The 19,468-nt window shown below is 41.2% G+C and overlaps 1 protein-coding gene across 1 annotated transcript in view; it reads left to right on the top strand.

The window, feature by feature from the left end:
- The window catches only part of LOC145401299 (calcium-independent phospholipase A2-gamma-like), a 252,781-nt gene extending 251,335 nt beyond the window's left edge, over window positions 1-1,446 (top strand). The window contains exons 10-11 of the mRNA XM_080273627.1: window positions 180-399; window positions 1,383-1,446. Of these exons, the coding sequence (XP_080129753.1) occupies window positions 180-399; window positions 1,383-1,446 (284 nt within the window). The remainder of the gene's footprint in view (window positions 1-179; window positions 400-1,382) is intronic.
- The last annotated feature ends 18,022 nt before the right edge of the window (window positions 1,447-19,468 follow it).

The raw sequence follows: 19,468 nt of genomic DNA, 5'->3' as shown, positions 1-19,468 counted from the left end.
GCTGAATGTTGAATAGATGTGGGGCCTTTTTCACTGGCTATACAGTACTAATAGTTCTACTTTCATGCTTTCCCTTTCCTACTTCAGGTTCCTGTCACTTACATTAATATTGTGTGGAATAGTGGTCAGGATTATGATAATGATAATTCTTCAAGTTATCGGCATATTTATGTTGGCAGGTGTTCACACGACTTTGCATGACCTGTTGCCTGGCAACGTGTACTACCGTTTCAACCCCTACCTCAGTGATGAGATTAACCTAGATGAGATTGCATCTGATCGTCTTGCAGCCATGATGGAAGACACCAAGCTATACTTACGGAAAAATGAGTTTAAAATACAGGAAGCTGCTAAAGCTTTAAATATAAACAAAAACTTATTGGATCATATAAGTGATTGGTACCAGTATCAGCGGCAAGTTTGGCCATCATTCTGAACCTGATGTAAGTTTTCTTATTACCATACGTATTATACTTACTGACTTTTTTTCCTCCTCTTTTATGTGGTACATCATGACTATTCGGTGTACAGTGTATGTTAGTGAGTGTACAGTGTCTTGTCACAAAATTTATGGTCGACTTATTGTTGCATCATTATGTATTGCTTTATATGACCATGAATCTAGTCAACATTTTCCTAGTAAGCTACTATAACTTTGTCAGTCTCAGAATAGTATTTTAATTATTAGTTGTAAGAATTTCCTTTTTAGGTGATGAAATCACCACTCCTTGTTTCTTCATTTTCTTTTGAGGTTGGGAGATCTAGATCAAGGCTCATTGGCATTTTTTGGGACATGAATATGAGAGCAAAGCCAAGTTTCAGTGTATCTGTCCTGTATAAAGGATGGTAAAGGATGTTTGTACTGTAGGTGGATGCTGGAGTTAACTCATCCCTTGCTGATCATGGTACTATTGTTACATGATCCTCATGAAAGCCAAACTACCTTTTTTTTTTTTCCTTGTGTGTTTTTTTTTTTTTTTTCCCCCACTTACCCTCCCTCCCACCCAAGCTGATGTTAGAGTGGAATTCTCTATCCCTTAACTCCCTTACTATCCTCCTAAAGTAGGATGGCGGACTATAAGAAAAAGAAAACTTCGACATGCAATTCACTGGGTTCACATTGAAATGAGCTTGGTGCCACAACAAATGCAATAAGAATAATAACAGTAAGGATTCTACATAATTTTAATTACATTAGATATTCTTATTAAATAAGTCTTTTGTTTCATTATTGGTCTGAAAAGAAATCCTAAGCTTTACAAGGGGTAGTATGGAAGTGAATGTTCTCATTTTTCATGTTGTTTATAAAGCCTCCAATATGCTTGCATTTGTTGGCTGTGATCACTTAAAGGTGACTCTCTATGCTGCTTGATCTCTGGCAGCCTCCCTGTTGAGCTTCTCATTGCTGAGGTCACACACTACGACCTCTTCTCAGGTCTGTTTTGATCCGCATCTCGCAGCTCTGTCTTTATCCTCAATGTTCACACTTCTCACCATCCTCACCCAGTGGTTATCTTCAGTCCTCTTAACATGCCCAGCCAGCTCTATCTACCCTTCCTTATCACAGCACCAATACACTCGAGTTCTATCCTTCCTCTCATTTCTTCAGTCACATTCCTAGCCCCCCTTAGACCTTGCATTCAAGAGTAATGGCTGACTCCGTGGCACAAAGAAAAACATTTCTTTCAATTTCATTATGCCTCCTGGAAATCGGTTGTACATCATTGATATACAATAAATTGTATACCATTGTCTTCTTTGGTGTTTATGTTATAAGGTAGGCTTATAAAAACACTCAAAACTGATGAGTAAAAGTACAGAAAAGCAGTGAGAATAAACTTATTGGGGAGTAAGTTTCCCAACATCCTTCCGCAAAATTTTGCCTGCACTATGCAAGAGCACGTTTAAATGCAGAATTTCATGAGCTTTCTCATGGTGTTTTTGGAATTTCAGTATGACCAATAGTACAGTAATACTGTACCTTGATATGCGATACCCCAGCTTAACGATGGGAGTAGAAGCAAAGAGTATAGAGAAAGATAAGAGGGGACAATTGCGCGAGTCTCTATGGGAAAAGTGTAACTCCGGGAACGGTGGTGCAGCCCGACAGTAGGTGCGGAAGTTGTGATAGCAGTCATTTGTGCTGACTCACACCACACCAGTGTTTAAGGCAAATGTTAGCCCGTATGTGAGTTGTAACAATATCTTAAGTTCCATTATAGCCTGTATATATAAAACGATGCACTAATTTTGAAATCTTACTAAATATTCTGCAGGAAAATATTAGTAGATAAATACAAATGAGAGTGGTGCTCGTCACTGACAGCTCATACCTCTCGACTAGACACACTGGCCTCTGATTGTGGTTTACATCTTCATTTAAAACTCCTGTCACTATATCAAGTGTCATTCAAAAGGATGAGACGTAGGGAGTAAATAAATGAGATATATCAAGCCAATCTGTTAAGAAATTGAAACTCTTCATTACAAATAAATAATAACAATACTGTATCTGGAGCAGCATTAGTATGATTTTAAGAAAATATCTGTTCTGTTTGCACGTATAGCCATAAGTGCAGACGGAGGGAGCATATACATGTTCCCCAGTTTTACATCCTAACTTATCTTAACCCATCTTCTAACCTAACTTAACCAGGACTTACTTAACCTATCCTATAACCTAACTTAACCTAACCTATCCTAAACTAACCTAACAACCTAACCTATCCTTCTAACCCAACTTAACCAAATCTTACCTAACCTAACCTATCCTTCTAACCTAACTTGACCAAACGTTACTTAACCTAACCTATCCTAAACTAACCTAAGTTACGGTAACTTAACCTAACCTATCCTAAACTAACCTAACTCGTCCTTGGGAACATAGGGATGACTCCCAAAGAGAGAGATAGAGAGAGAGAGAGAGAGAATGATAAAGAAGAGGGAGAAAGGGAGGGTTACCAGTAAATTATCAGAAAAGAAATATATAATAGTGATGAATATATACTGGTAGTTGAAGATTATCTCTTGGTTCAAATTGCTCTGTTAAATACTTCAACCTCTCCATATTAACAATCATGGAATACTGATAATGTCGGTGTCAATATTAATCAAAGCACTTTTGCTGCATATAAGGAATTATTGTACCAATAATGTATTTTTTTACAATAGAAAAAAATAACTTTTTGGAGGGGGGGGTTGTAATGCCAAATCTTATAAATGTATATACAGGGTTGGTGGCTTTAAACCAACCAAGCATTTATTATTATTTTTTTTTTACCAGATCTCCATCCCTCTCTCTCTCTCTCTCTCTCTTACAACTAAATTTAAAAAATTTTCAATTGCAAAAGTAAAAGAGGTCTTCCATGTTTTAGTAAACCTTAACTTAGTGATTAGAAAGCACGTGAGACAAGTGTAGCGGACTGATAATAGTTGATAAAAACATGTGAGACAAAAGTAGCTGGCTGATAAAAGCATGTGAGACAAATGTAGCTGGCAGATAACAGCATGTGGGACAACTGTAGCTGGCTGATAAAAGCATGTGAGACAAATGCAGCTGGCTGATAAAAGCATGTGAGATATATGTAGCTGGCTGATAAAAGCATGTGACAAATGTAGCAGGCTGATAAAAGCATGTGACAAATGTAGCAGGCTGATAAAAGCTGATAAAAACATGTGAAACAAGTGTAGCTGGCTGATGAAAGCTTGCTTTTAGACTAAATCAGGAACTGTATTTTCACTTTTTTATGTCTGAGTTCATGACTGGTTGTCTTCGAAGTGCTCAGCACAAAAACACAACTTCTAAACAGAGACTCGGATGTTCTCCCCAGGAGATCTGCCTTCCTTGAATTCTGAACCCATCTCCTTGACCTCTAAGTTGACAACACTCAGTAACCATAGTAGTGTATAGACAAAACACTGAGAAATTACATAGCATGAGCAACATAAAAAGAGCCTGATACCCTAGAACAATGCTCAGTAACCACTTGTAGTGTCTAGACAAATCATGGTGAATTAAATTCCAAAGCAACAATGAGAGAATAACCAACCAGATCAACTTTTCTGACAATTTCATCCACTTGAACATAGTTTAGATAATTGTCAGTATATCACACACTTTTCTTTGTCCTTTGGGAATCCAAAAAAATATAAGCCCAGCCTTTTTTGCCTAGAATTTCTGTGGTTAATAGCAGCGCACAACTGACTGCCCGGCATGATGTTTACGTTCTCCAGTTCTGTTTCCGCGCCTGCTACTTGGGGCGCCACTGTCACCCAGAGTTACACGGGGATGGAGCTACTGTCCCCTCTTATCTTTCTCTATACTCTTTGGTAGAAGTACCACCATACCCCACCTAACGATGGCCAAACCCCGGTTTTATGATGGATTTTGATTTTTTTTTACCGATTTTGATGATATTTTAGACAAATTGTGTGTTTAGGTTGATTTACAAACTGTTTTTAGACTAATATTAAAGTGTTTTAGCAATAGGGTGGGGTGAACCTTGTCATTTGGGGGTACAGTTTACTAAACTTGATTTTTTCCGGACAAATTTGACGATTTTCAGATTTTATTTGTTGGTTTTAGTGAGTTATTTACAGGTGTTAGGCTTATCTTTGCATCTTTTATGGCTGTTTGGCCATTTAGATTGGCTTTAAACTTGTTTTTGGGCCTATTTGGGTGGGTTTTGGTCTTGGTTAGGTGGAAACCAAAGGCTGAAAAACGCATCCCATTACTCTACATGTTAAATTTACCCCAATATACAATACCCCTCCTAACAATGGTTTTTCACCTAACCAATTGCATCATTAAACCAGGGTATACCTGTATTCAAATAAATCGCAAAATAAAACACACACACACACACACAGGGGTGGTGGGCGACTCACGGGTGGGGGAGGACTGAGGGAGAGGGAAGGAGATAAGCCAGGCACCGGTGAGAGTGGGGAGGAATGGAGGAGGGACAGGGGAGGGGGGAACGAGGGATGCCAGGAGACTTTCGCCATTCGGTGAGGAAGCGAGCACTTTTGCACTGCTGGTGGGTTGGACTCTGTGTTACTCCACTGAGGGCAGTACATTCCCATTGATCCGAGATTTTCACCATGGTAAGGACCAAGACAGCCATTATAGCTCAGCTTGTGGGTTACGCTCTGTTTTCCATGTGCGCTGCCGGAATGTTGCTGGTGATCAGGGTGACTGGGGGATTTCGACCATTTGGGAGGGAGCTGGACAGCTCAGTTTGTGAGTTATGGTCTGTTACCCGTGCGTGGACAGAGAAGCTGATGAGCCACCCATGGACTTTTTTGACTTTGTAGGCCAGCCAGCAGCCAAAGCTGGAACTTTTATGTCCAGTTACGGACAAACAAATCAAGATTCAGGTATAATAGAGCCAAGGCCTAATGAACAGATACGAAGTATGGCCAGATACTGACTTTCTGGATAATTGATTGATTACTCTGTGTATATATATATATATATATATATATATATATATATACAGATCACTGTGTATATATATATATATATATATATATATATATATATATACAGTTCACTGTGTATATATATATATATATATATATATATATATATATACACACAGGTGTACCCCAGTTTATATATATATATATATAAATACAGGTATACCCTAGTTTAATGATGTAATTGGTTAGGTAAAACCCCATTGTTAAGCAGAGTATCATATATCAGGGCACCTTTAACATGTAACGTAATGGGATGTGTTTTTCAGCCTTGGGTTTACCCCCCAACCAAGTCCAAAACCCACCCAAATGAGCCCTAAAACAAGTTTAAAGCCAATCTAAATGGCCTAACAACTGTGAAGGAAGTTAATCTAAGCCTAACACCTGTAAATAACTCACTGAAACAAACAAATATAATCTGAAAATTGTCAAATGTAAGTCTGGAAAAAATCAAGCTTATTGAACTGTACCCCAAATTGACCATGTTCACCCCACCTATAGATAAAACACATGAATCCAAGTCTAAAAACAGTTTGTAAATCAACCAAAAGACACAAGTTTAGTGTAAATTATCATTAAAATCGGTGAGAAAAATCAAAACCCATCGTTAAACTGAGGTTTGGCCATCGTTAGGCGGAGTATGGTGGTATTTCTACCCCCATTGCAAAACCAGGGTATTGCATCTAGAAGTATCATATATCTGGGTATTACTATACCGTATACTGTGTATTATATATATATATATATATATATATATATATGTATACAGTATATAGATAGATAGAGAGATAGATAGATATATCCTGTATATACAGGTATACCCCAGTTTAACAGTGCAATTGGTGAGGTAAAAACCCATCGGTAGGCGGGGTATCGTATATCGTATATCGGGGTAGATTTAACATGTAAAGTAATGGGATGCATTTTTCAGCCTTGGGGTTCCCCCCCAACCAAGTTCAAAACCCACTTAAATGAGCCCAGAAGCATTTTTAATGCCAATCTAAATGGCCTAACAGCTGTAAAGGAAGCTAACCTAAGCCTAACACCTGTAAATAACTCACTGAAACCAGCAAAAAATATCTGAAAATCGTCAAATATAAGTCTGGAAAAAATCCAGCTTAGTAAACTGTACCCCAAAATGACAATGTTCACCCCAGCAGTGGCTAGAACACATTAATCTAAGTCTAAAAACACTTTAAAAATCAGCCTAAACACACAATTTCAGTTAAAAATATCATCAAAATTAGTAAAAAAAATCAAAATCCATTGTTAAACTGAGGTTTGGCCATTGGTAGGTGGTGTATGGTGGTATTTCTACCCTCCTCGTTAAGCCGGAGTATCACATCTAGGGGTATTATATATCGAGGTAGTACTGTGTATATATATATATATATATATATATATATATATACATATCTATCTATCTATCTATTTATTGCCAGACGCCTCAATCCCGTTCGGGGTAGCCAAAGACAAATCGCCTCCACATCGCCCTGTCCCCTGCCATTTCACTGCCCCGCTCCCAACTCACACCCCCCTCTCTCATATACCTCTCCACCCCATCCCTCCATCTCATCCTTGGCCTCCCCCTCCCTCTTCCCCCCTCCACCTCTCTCACATACACTCTCTTTGTCAGTCTTTCACCCTCCATCCTCTCCACATGGCCAACCACCTCAGTGTATTCCTCCTAATGCTTCCTATCACATCCACATCCACACCACAACGCTCCTTTATATCCTCATTTGTCAGCCTGTCTCTCCATGTGACTCCACAGGCTCCTCTTAAGTAACTCATTTCCACTACTCTCACTCTTGACTTATGTCCTTCCAGCAACGTCCAAGCTTCATTTCCATACGTTAGAGTTGGTATCACAATACTGTCATGTAGTAACTTTTTCACTTCCATGCTCATTTCCATGCTTCTTATCACTGCTTTCAAGGAACCAGCAACCTTTCTTCCCTGCTGTACCCTTTCAAGCACTTCACCCTCCAAACCGCCATCCTTACTCATCACACTACCCAAGTACATAAACGTACTCACATTTTCCAATTCCTCACCATATGTATATTTATATATATATATATATATATATATAAGTTGCCTGCCAGAAAACATTCAGTTGGGGTACCTACCACCCAGTGCAACGCAAACAGGGTTCTTAACCTGTACACCTCCAGCAGGTGCAGAGTTGTCCCATGAGGTCTAGTGGCAAACATTTGCACCTAGCAAATGTCCAATAACTCCCCCTCCTCCTCCTCCTCCACCTTGAAGAACTCAAATTATTTAGCTTAACGAAGCACAGGTTAAGAGGGGACCTTATTGAAGTTTTCAAAATCATGAAGGGATATGACAACTTAGACATGAATAAATATTTTGATATTGACCAGTCGAGTCAAACCAGAAGTAATGGCTGCAAAATTATGGGAAAGCGTTTCCAATCCCATGAAGCAAAATACCTCTTCTTTAACAGAGTTGTAAATATCTGGAACAGATTACACTCAGATACCGTGAACAGTATCTCAATTGAGACATTCAAAATCAAAATAGACAAGTATTTGCACTAGAATCCTCAGCTGACTCTTTTTCTGTCCGAATAATTTTCTTTTATAGCTGCTTGTAAGTTCATTCCCCTTTTGTCTACAAGACACCCTTTAAACAACGTATCCGTACATAGGGCCGCGTCACATCATTATACATTTTCAATTTATTCGATGCAAATAAAGTAATATAAGGACAGATTAGGATCTGCGCAGATAACTCTGAGTTAACGGTCACTACTCTTACTTTCGACCGGTGATGGGCTGTGGATCACTGAGGGTCCCTGTTAGTCAAGTGACCACCATCGGGATTTTTTTAATGTACCAGGGGTCACTGCATCAGGATGAAACTTGTGTACTTGTCCCACATGGGAGAGTTCCTTGTCTCAGTGGAGTGAACGGAGCTAGGGCCTGATTGACTGCTGCCTACCTAAAAAGCGCCAAGCAGGGCTGCTGCACCACCCCTAAACATCCACACTGTGCACTGTGCAGCCCCTTTTTATCTAAGACACCCGTCATATATATTTCAATCTCCCCAATGCAAAGAAAGCAATATAAGCACAGATTAGGATCTGCACAGATAACCCTGAGTTAATGGTCACTACTCTCACTTTCGACCTGTGATGGGCTGTGGATCATTGAGGGTCCCTGTTAGTCAAGTGACCACCATCGGGACTTTTTTAGTGTACCAGGGGTCACTGCTTCAGGAGGAAACTTGAGTACTTGTCCTACATCGGAGAGTTCCTTGTCTCAGTGGAGTGAACGGAGCTAGGGCCTGATTGACTGCTGCTTACCTCAAAAGTGCCAGGCAAGGCTGCCGCACCACCCCTAAACATCCACTCTGTGCATTGCACATCCACACTGTGCAGCCCCCTTTTATCTAAGAAACCGTCGTATATATTTCAATCTCCCCAATGCAAAGAAAGCAATATAAGCACAGATTAGGATCTGCACAGATAACCCAGAGTTAATGGTCACTACTCTCACTTTCGACCTGTGATGGGCTGTGGATCACTGAGGGTCCCTGTTAGTCAAGTGACCACCATTGGGATTTTTTTAATATACCAGGGGTCACTGCTTCAGGAAGAAACTTGTGTACTTGTCCCACATGGGAGAGTTCCTTGTCTCAGTGGAGTGAACTGAGCTAGGGCCTGATTGACTGCTGCCTACCTCAAAAGCGCCAGGCAAGGATGCCGCACCACCCCTAAACTTCCACACTGTGCAGTGTATAGTTTCACATTATGTCCACAGACTTCCCATTAACTCAATGTACCGATTTATAATGTCATGCCTTAACTATTAGTTGATTTGATTACTTTCTCTTTCAGGTTACTCAGTCGGGTAGCTTATAGACAAAGTATTATAGAATGTGACTTTTCCTTTCCAGTTTTTCCTATGAAATTTCCATGTCAGTTTTTCCATGCTGCATGGTATTTTTTCTCACTTTTTCCTGGAGGGTTTGGTGGTGGGGGGAGCCTTCTTTGTTTTACTATCCTTATCCTTCAGCATGTAGAGTTAGATCTTGTAGTCATAGTTTTCTCTGTAACAAGCAGCCTCTAAAGGACCATAAGGTTTGTTGCTGTTTGCTTTCCTATGTAATCCTATGTAATCCTCCTCCTCCTGATTGACTGCTGCCTACCTAAAAAGCGCCAGGCAAGGCTGCCGCACCACCCCTAAACATCCACTCTGTGCATTGCACATCCACACTGTGTACTGTGCAGCCCCGTTTTATCCAAGACACCCATCGTATATATTTTTCAATCTCCCCAATGCAAAGAAAGCAGTGTAAGCACAGATTAGGATCTGCACAAATAACCCTGAGTTAATGGGCACTACTCTCACTTTCGACCTGTGATGGGCTGTGGATCACTGAGGTTCCCTGTTAGTCAAGTGACCACCATCGGGATTTTTTTAATGTGCCAGGGGTCACTGCTTCAGGAGGAAACTTGTGTACTTGTCCCACATGGGAGAGTTCCTTGTCTCAGTGGAGCAAACGGAGCTAGGGCCTGATTGACTGCTGCCTACCTGAAAAGCGCCAGGCTGGGATGCCGCACCACCCCTAAACATGCACACTGTGTAGTGTGTAGTTTTCACGTTATGTCCACAGACTTCTCATAAACTCAATGTACCAGTTTATAATGTCATGCCGTAACTATTAGTTTATTTGATTTCTCTTTCAGGTTACTCGATCGGGTAGCTTATAGACAAAGTATTATAGAATGTGGCTTTTCCTTTCCAGTTTTTCCTATGAAATATCCATGTCGGTTTTTCCATGCTGCACGGTGGTTTTTCTCACTTTTTCCTGGAGGGTTTGGTGGTGGGGGGAGCCTTCTTGCTTTACTATCCTTATCCTTCAGCATGTATAGTTAGATCATGTAGTCATAGTTTTCTCTGTAACAAGCAGCCTCGAAAGGACCATAAGGTCTGTTGCTGTTTGCCCTCCTCCTCCTCCTCCTCCTCCCTCGTGGGCAATGACCGGTGAGGTACCGTGCCACGGAGACAACACGGTTGTTTTGCATGCCCAACAACAACGGGTTTGAGGTGGTGCATCCCGTTAGCATTGACACAGCACAAAACAGAGACATGTTGTTTGGACAACTTCCGCCCAGACACAGTCTTCTTCCTTTCCTCAGCCAGGTTGTTGGTGGGCAAGGAATTGTAGAACAGAACAGTTTCATCAGCGTTATAAACTTGACCAAAGGCACGGCCCTCGTCCTTGATCAAGCACTGCACTTTCTGGCAAAACGGGTCTACTTCCTCCGCTGTTGTGTCCAAGGCCTCGCTGTGTGCCTTACAGCCAGTAAGTCCAAGATGAAGCTTGAAGCGAAGGAGCCATCCCTCAGGCACCGTGCACATTGTGCAGGTGTGCAAACTTCACAGCAGCAGCCATCACCTCACTCCAGTCCCACGCACTAGCACACCAGCACCAGATTCCTGGCGAAACCACGTCAGTGTCAACCGGTCAGTAATGGCGTGCCTGGCCTGGGGCATTACCTTCCTGTTGCCCTGACATGTGCTTTCAGCGAAGTCCTGTCCGTACTGCATCAACTTGTTGCATGACTTTTTGATATCAAACAATGTTGAATGGGCTAGATCATATTCGCGATGAATGCATCCTGTGGTCCAGCCTGCATCAACCCTGCCTAATATCTCACCTTTCTTCTCCAGAGTCAGAATCTTTCTCTTCTGCATCTCAGATGGTGGTGGGGCCATCACCACACACAGAGAATACTGCAGAACAGGGCCACAATCTGAAGAAGGTAGGGGACCACCACAAATGCAACCACATTCACAGCCATCATTGCAAGCAAGTCACTATGGCAAAACAGAGGCGGGAACTGAGGTGCAGGCTTGTGTTGGCCGGCAAGCAGTACAGCGCTGCCGTATCACACCCAGTGGTTGCATCCGAGCACAGAGGAGGCATATCGCGGCAGACTGACATCTGCATATAAGGTTCACTTCCATTTGCCCAGGCAAGGGTTAGTATGTGACAGCAACAGCGGATGACTAGCGCATCACCACCTTAGACAGTGTATGACTAATGCTGCCTGCCAGGTGACTCTGACCATTCGGTAGGGAAGCGGACAGGCGCGAGTGGTGGGGGGTTTCGCACTAATCCCAGAGGTCGAGGGAATCCCGCCATTGGTGTAGAGGTGAACGGGTGCTTTTACCATACATTTACTCATGGCTTGTGGTCCGTGTTATACATGTGGTGGCCACCTTTACCCCTCAGCCAGGAACAATGCTTGCCTCATCCTTTCAAAAATAACCATAAGATTTTCTCAAAAATATGCTTAATGTGTTTCCCAGGCAAAATTATGTATGTTATCCTAGCCTAACCAAACTAGACCTAACCTATCCCATTAGGGCTACTTGGCTAAGGTGGCTGACTGTGGTATTTGAAACGAATACCCGTACCAAATACCCATACCGAATACCCGTACTGAATACACATACACACATACAGTACGTGTACAGTAGTATCATATGCATTCGTACGGAGATTACTGTACTGATATTGTAATCATATCGTGGGAAGGAATCTCTTTCTCTCTCTCTCTTTTTCTTTCTCCCTCTCTCTCTCTCTCTCTCGCTCTCTGTATGTGTGTGTGTGTGTGTGTGTGTGTGTGTGTGTGTGTGTCCCGGTGGCTGCGTGACTTTCAACATTCGGTAGAGGCAGACAGCCACTGTCACCGAACATGTACTCGTGGCTTGTGATCTTTATTCGATGATGGTGGCGGTTGGGCAAGACTTAGCCTGGTGACCACACAACATTCGACATTCTGTAGAGAGGCAGACGGATGTTGTCACCGAACATTTACTCGTGGGTTGTGGTCAGTGTTACATCTCGGTGGCAGTTAGGAAAGACTTAGCCAAGTGGCCAGGCAATACCGGACATTTAGCTGGGATGTGTATGGACGTTTTGACACCGCCTTCAGGTTGCAATCATATTACTCGGGTGCTGGAGGTTCGTTGGGAGTGATCGGACGAGCACGCAACTTTGACCATTCAGTTCAGGGGTGGACGGACATTTACATTTTAAGTTGTTCTATTCCTCTGAAGCTTTGAGGACTCGTTATTAACAATTATTGTCTCTAACACTTTGCATCCTACTTGGAACTCCCCAACAAAGGACATCCATGACAGAATTGTCTTCAGTCTTTTTAGCTGCAATCTTTTTTCTTCTTATGTTACCATTCAGTTTCACTATTCCCATACATCTTATGCATTCTTCACCTGCCCTGTCATTACTGCATTACTGTATTGCAAATTATTACTCATCTCACAGCTAAAGACTTTACCAGTGCCCCATCTAGATACATTATATGAACTGATAATTTTTGGAAAGAAATAGAATGTTGCGAAGTACAAACACAAGGCAGAAACAGACATAATATTTGACCTTTATTAACATTTCTCCAATATTCTGCTAGCATGCTTTTTAACATCTGTTCCTAGGTTGGAAAATGTTGAGATATAATTATTTAGGATATTGTATATAAAAATGTTAACCTCTCCCACTCTGTAGCCCAGTCATGCTTGTCCCTCTTGTTACAATTTCTTCTGCCCCTCAACAACAGCTGCAGGATGTAATTGTTCTACCATGCTACTTGGGTGATAGTATTATATTCGTGTAAACAGATTTACGTGGAAGATACAGTATAGTGTACCGATGTCATGTTTGATTGGCCCTTCCAGAATGTTCCCAAAACCCAGCCACTGCTGATAATACAGTAAACTCATACTTTTACCTAACCTAATCAGATAGAAGCAAGATTTTACTGCACCAGTATCGCAGTTTTTTCTGGATGTGACTGGCTAAAATTCAATGTATATGGAAAATATAGATCGACCATATGAGTTTGAGACATCATAAAAATATGCATATTTAAATAATGCTGAACACAATAATTCAGTATAAATGAAAGAAAAAATGTCCATGCATATTACTGGACATAAAAAAATATATTTAATTATTTTTATCTGGTAACTCAGGACCTTCAATGTATAAGACTGAATATGATGCAAGAGAAGAAAGTCTGATAAATTTAAGTGTCTGGTAAAACCAAAGTTCAGTCTAATTTAGGTTTACTATACTGTATGTATTCCTTAATGGTGTTCTACTTAACCCCTTTGCTCAGAGAGGCCTCTCTTCATCTGACGAAAATAATATGGCAAGATGATGATGATGATTGAAATCAAATACCAAAGATGTCCTCTGACTGAAGGTGTTAAAGAAACAAATATCCTACGTGCAAGATCAGCTTTATTGAGGTGTGTCTGTATCACCAGTTTATCTAGCAAGGTAACAATTTTGAGTGTGTCTCTGTCTATCATTTAAGGCTTTTACCTTCAAAAGACAGACCTAGAAATATACAGTGCACTCAATAGTTTCGCATAATATACTTTTGCAAATAGCTGTTTCACGACGCAAAGGAATGTTCCTCTGCAAGGAGTCTTATGATTATACTGAGAGTTTCACAATCCCTGGCGGTGAGTGATCTCATGCATACACATCTCCTCAGTCACTTGTTGACAACATTGGTGAGCATAATGAGCTCCCACTGGATTTTGAAGCTGAGGCATCAGGAAGTGGTTGTGTGGGGGATGCAACAGTGGTGGTGGGGAGCAGTGAGGGGGCAGGTGATTAGTAACCACCAATCCTAGCCTCATAACTCATCTTCAAGCCTTATCAAGCAGTTCAACCTATGTGTCAGTGTTAGTATAGTCTTTAGTATTGCGGTTCAGTAACCTACGTCTGATTAATGGGAAGGCGGTGGCTGAATCGGTAGAGAGGCAACCAGCAGTTCCAATGGACCAAGGATCGAATCCCGGCTGGGGCAGGGGACAGTTTAAGGATTTGAATTTCATAAAAGCAGACTTTACTGATCAACCAGAAGAGCCGCCGGCATGTTGTAAAAATACCCCCGCTAATACCAATACACCAGTCCTGTATGAGACAACCCTAGCATGTGTTCAGTATGGATGGTGGGTGTTAGTGCTGAAGTGGCGATGTGTGGATGTGTGTAGGACTACTGGGCCTTGGAATAGGCCCTGAAGCCTTTGCCCAGAGTCAGACACATTATGTTAAAAAAAAAAAATAATAATAATAATATTATTATTATTAATTTATAGTAGGGGTATTGTGTCATTAATGGGTAGCTAAGGGGGAATGAGGTGGCTGACCCCAGAACCGGTTAGCACTTATAACATGTAAAGCATACACAAGAGTTTCATGAGTTTTAGTTTCGCAACACGATTGTGGTACCAGTTAGGCATGAAACCTGTGAGTGCACTGTAATTTTATGTAGACTGGTATTTACAGGCCATATGTGCAGGTATGTCATTGCAGTTAGCCAGGCTGAAAGTATGATGTGTTCAGTTTTGTGTGAAATCTTATTTATTAAGAGTTGGCAATGACTCATAATAAAAACTAAATGTTGCTGTATTTGTAATGAATAAGAATATGCTCCTCTAAACATCTTACATACCATAATTTACCGGTATTCAAATGTAGTTGTGCATAGATAGTTTATGTGAATGTATACCAGTATCTTATTATCTTATAGCACTTCCTTTATATTTTAATAACATTTATATAAATAATTATTTGAAGTAGACTGTAAACAGAGATATTAATAATGTATATATGATTTATATGAAATAAATGCATTTATAAAACTGACATTTACATGAGAAAAGGTGAATCTTGTGGTTGTTGTGAATTTTTGTATTACATAGTTTATGAGAGCTCCAACATGCTTGCATCCATTGCTCTTGGTCACCTAATGGTGGCTCTTCACACTGCATGATCTCTGGCAGCCTCCTTGTTTAGTTCTTTAGTCCCTCATCCCAGCTTTTTTTTTTTTTTTTTTTCTCCCACAACCCTGCTCCCAGTGTTCACACTTCTCACCTTCTGCACCAAATTGTCATCCTTCATCCTCTCAACATACCCAAACCATCTCAATCTACCTCTCCTCATCACAACACCGATACTTTTAAGTCCCATCCTTCCTATCATCTCAGTAGCAATCATAGCCCCCCCCAGGCCTCATATTCAAGGACACACTGCATATCCATCTAATCACTGTCATTTCTGTATGTTTGAGCCTGTGAATATCCTCTTCCTCTACTGCCCAGGTCTTACCATACAGCATTACACTGTAAACACATGCCGCATACAAATTTTTTTTTCTCCATTTGTTTTTCCTTCCTCCGTTCTGTTATTAAAAAAAAAAAAAAAAAGAAAAAAAGATCTGGTTCATATTAATGATCTCTTATCTGTCACTCACAATCCCATTCACTCATATGCAGATGACTCAACACTACATAGTTCATTCACACTCAGACATCCATTTACAAAGTCTAATATCTCTACTTCTCAACTCAGTACAGCCATCTCCATAAATCAAGATCTATCTGCAATCAGTGAATGGGGACAAAACAACCTTGTCTCTTTTAATGCTAGTAAAACTAAATATATACAGTTTACTAATAGACAGATATTGCCAGATTCGTACATTACCTTCAGTGCTACTAACATTCCCATCTCCAAAAGTATTGAAATTCTTGGTGTCTCACTTAACAGTGCCCTCAGCTGGACCTCTCATGTCAGATCACTTGCTAAAACCGCCTCAAAGAAACTTGGATTATTGTACAGAGTCCGTAACTTCTTCGCCGATGAGCAGTTAGCTATAATTTATAAGAGTCATGTGCGCTCTCAGCTTGAATATTGCTCACCCTTGTGGAATGGTTGTGGAGAGGTTGCATTAAGACAACTAGACAAAATTCAGAATAAAGCTGTTAGAATCATTAACAACCCTGCCATTACATATAAACTACCTCCCCTGCAAGTAAGAAGGAATGTTGCCTCCCTTGCATTATTTTACAGATATTTTTTTGGCAAATGCTCAGACGAAGTTGCGTCCATGGTGCCACCTCTCCATGCCTTTCCTCGTGCTACACGAGCATCTGGTAGTGCTCATGACTGGAATGTCACTCAACCATATTGCAGAACTTCTACCTATCAGAATTCTTTCATTCCCCGAACTGCATCTCTCTGGAACTCGCTTCCCCAGAGTTGTTTTCCTCCAAATTTCAACCTACAACTGTTCAAGTCTAACTGTTACAGATATTTTGTGAACAGAGGACACCAGTAATCTGGTGTATGGATAATTTTTTTTTCTCCATTTGTTTTTCCTTCCTCCGTTCTGTTAAAAAAAAAAAAAAAAAAGATCCCTTAGCATGGAGTGAGAGCCTCCTCAATGTTAGGAGAGGCAACAGCTCCCTGAACTTCCTCCAACCACTCCTTGCCCTTGCTACAGAGCTACCTCCAGCCCCACCTTTGACACATAGCTTGTCCCCCAAATAACAAAACTCCTACACACACTCAAGAGACTCCAGCAAGATAGTCCATGCTGGAGAGCCTCTTGAGTGTGTGGAGAAGTTTTGTTGTGAATTATGAGAGAGAGAGAGACAGAGAGAGAGAGTGAGTGTGTATTGAGTTATAGGAAATTATTCAGTGGACGTAGATTTTTGAGAGGAAAAACTGAATGCATACAATGAAGGGGGTCAAAAAAAAACAAACTTCTATCATCCAGTCTAGTGTTTCCCCATCATGAGCTTAGAGACCCCAGGGCTAGGCTACTCGGTCCAAAACTTAAGTGAGAGTGACCAGTTATTCACTCATTAGCAGTATTAACCCTTCCCATCCAGGTGGCATGTATACATGACGACCTGGGGACATCTGGGTGGCATTTACACATGATCTAGAGTTTTATAGTAATATTGTTATTGTATTATTATTATGATCATTGCATCATATTATAATAGCATATTATACTATAATTTTATAGGTTTAGCTGAGAAATTATGGTTTAAATAACAGTGATTTTTAACCCCTCCATGGCCGCCGGCGTCAAATGACGTTTAGCCAATAAATGGCCGCCGGCGTCGTTTGAGCGCGGCCTATAAAAAACTGCAAAAATTTTTGGGAAGTGAACAGACATTCTGAACTTCTTCACACTGACTTACACTACTTTCCCATACACCTCATTAAACAGTTCAGAGCCTGCTGCTGTGATGAGTGGATTTTCGATTTTTTCACTCCTGGCCATGCCTAAACAAGCACAATTACACCCATTATCTCGACCCAGGCAGAACATATCATGTTTGTCCTCTCATGCAAAACAAACACAACCACCTATTTACGATTATGAAGTAACACAGGCACATACAAAAAAGACATGATAATAAGTGAAAAATACATTTTTGTCTTGGTATAGTTACCTATTTGCTCAGGTTTGCTGTAATGGCTTGGATCATTAGATGCAGTGCAACTTGTAGAAAACTGTGAAAACTTTCGGGAAGTGAACAAAAATCTGGGACATGAGACTGACCTTGACTTCACCTTCTCACATATGATCTGTCAGTTCACCACCTGCTGCCATGACGAGTGGATATACGATTTTTTCGCTCGTGGCAGTGCCTAAAAACACATAGTTACACCCATTATCTCGACCCAGACAGAAAATACAATCTTTTTCCTCCCTTGCAAAATACACACAACCACCCTGTTTACAAGACAGCAATATACAGTACCCTTGCGTCCAACATGCGTTTGTCCAGCACGGAGAGCAAAAAATTAGTACGATTTAATATGATTTAAGTACAGTACTGTAAAATGGGTGCGTAAGCATAACACGGACAGAGCTCCGAGAAGTGGGTGAAATCCGCAGAGTTCGCCTCTAGCATGATCACCTATGGTCCAGCACGGTCATACTGGACGTTCCCGTGACGCTGAGAGCCAATCAAAACTTCCGATCAAGTAGCCTCCCTCGCCCGCTATCGTGACATGATCGTGATGTCACCCAATGACAAACACTTCTGCTATCACGTGATGTTTTGTTTAAATTTCTCCCGCCACAGCGCCACTCAGTCGCATAATTCGCATTGGATGGTGCTTTTTTCTTGCTGCATTTTCTGCCCTTGCTACTGCATTTTACTCAGCTCATGATGCCTAGGAAGCCTTCTGAGAACCCCAAGAAGTGGCGGCACCTCCCTCAGGCACCAAGCTAGAATTCATCGAGAGGCAGAAGAAAGGGGAGAGGAATTTCGAAGGATTTATGAGGGAGGGTGAGGAGGAGCAGCAGCCATTACCTGCTAGTGACGCCAGCAGCCATCCTCTGGGGACCCAGTAGGACTATCTACAGCCTCAGATACCACCTTCCATTCCCAACAAGCCCACCAACACTATCCTAAAAGGTTAGTTATCATTCATTATAATTACAGCAGTACTAATATATGTATCGGTATATGGTAGGTATATAGGGTGACTTTTCCTAGGGTTGCTGACATAATTCATTTTTCCCCATAAGCTCTGTTGTTTGTCCAACACGTTTTTGGTCCAACACAGGACCCATGCATGACAATATTACCGTGTTGGACGCGAGGGTACTGTATGTTGCGAAAATAACATGGTAAAATGAGAAAGATGAAAGTAAAATGATGGAGAAAGATGAACTTGTTATAATGGAAAAAAATACGTTTTCCCCATCTGTAAACGTATTTATTTCTGCTTTGCATCTGTATTTGTAATCTCTATCTATCTATATACCTAGGCTGCTTCCCCCAAGGAAAGGGAGGTAGCCGAGACAGGATGACACACTCCCCATTTACTCATCCATTCAAACACATTCATTCGCATCTTAGCCCCAAAGGGGAGAACAGACAGATCCTCACCGCACCACACCGCACAAGGGTCAACTGCGCAATGCAATCAGTGACATCCGCTACAGGGCCCGACAGCAGAACTGGTTTACCCCTGCCACATCATAACAGACCCATCCCCTTACCCGCACCTGACCTGACTAGCTGATCAGACCAAATGCGGGAGAATATCCCCTCAGGGCTGCGTCATCACTTATTCATTCACAATTTCTCAACATTTATTT

This window comes from Coenobita brevimanus, chromosome 55, assembly GCF_032717465.1.
Source record: "Coenobita brevimanus isolate Jiangsu-jjx chromosome 55, ASM3271746v2, whole genome shotgun sequence".
Taxonomy (NCBI): domain Eukaryota; kingdom Metazoa; phylum Arthropoda; class Malacostraca; order Decapoda; family Coenobitidae; genus Coenobita; species Coenobita brevimanus.
The sequence above is the reverse complement of the archived record's forward strand: the minus strand, read 5'-3'. Positions and strand labels throughout refer to the sequence as shown.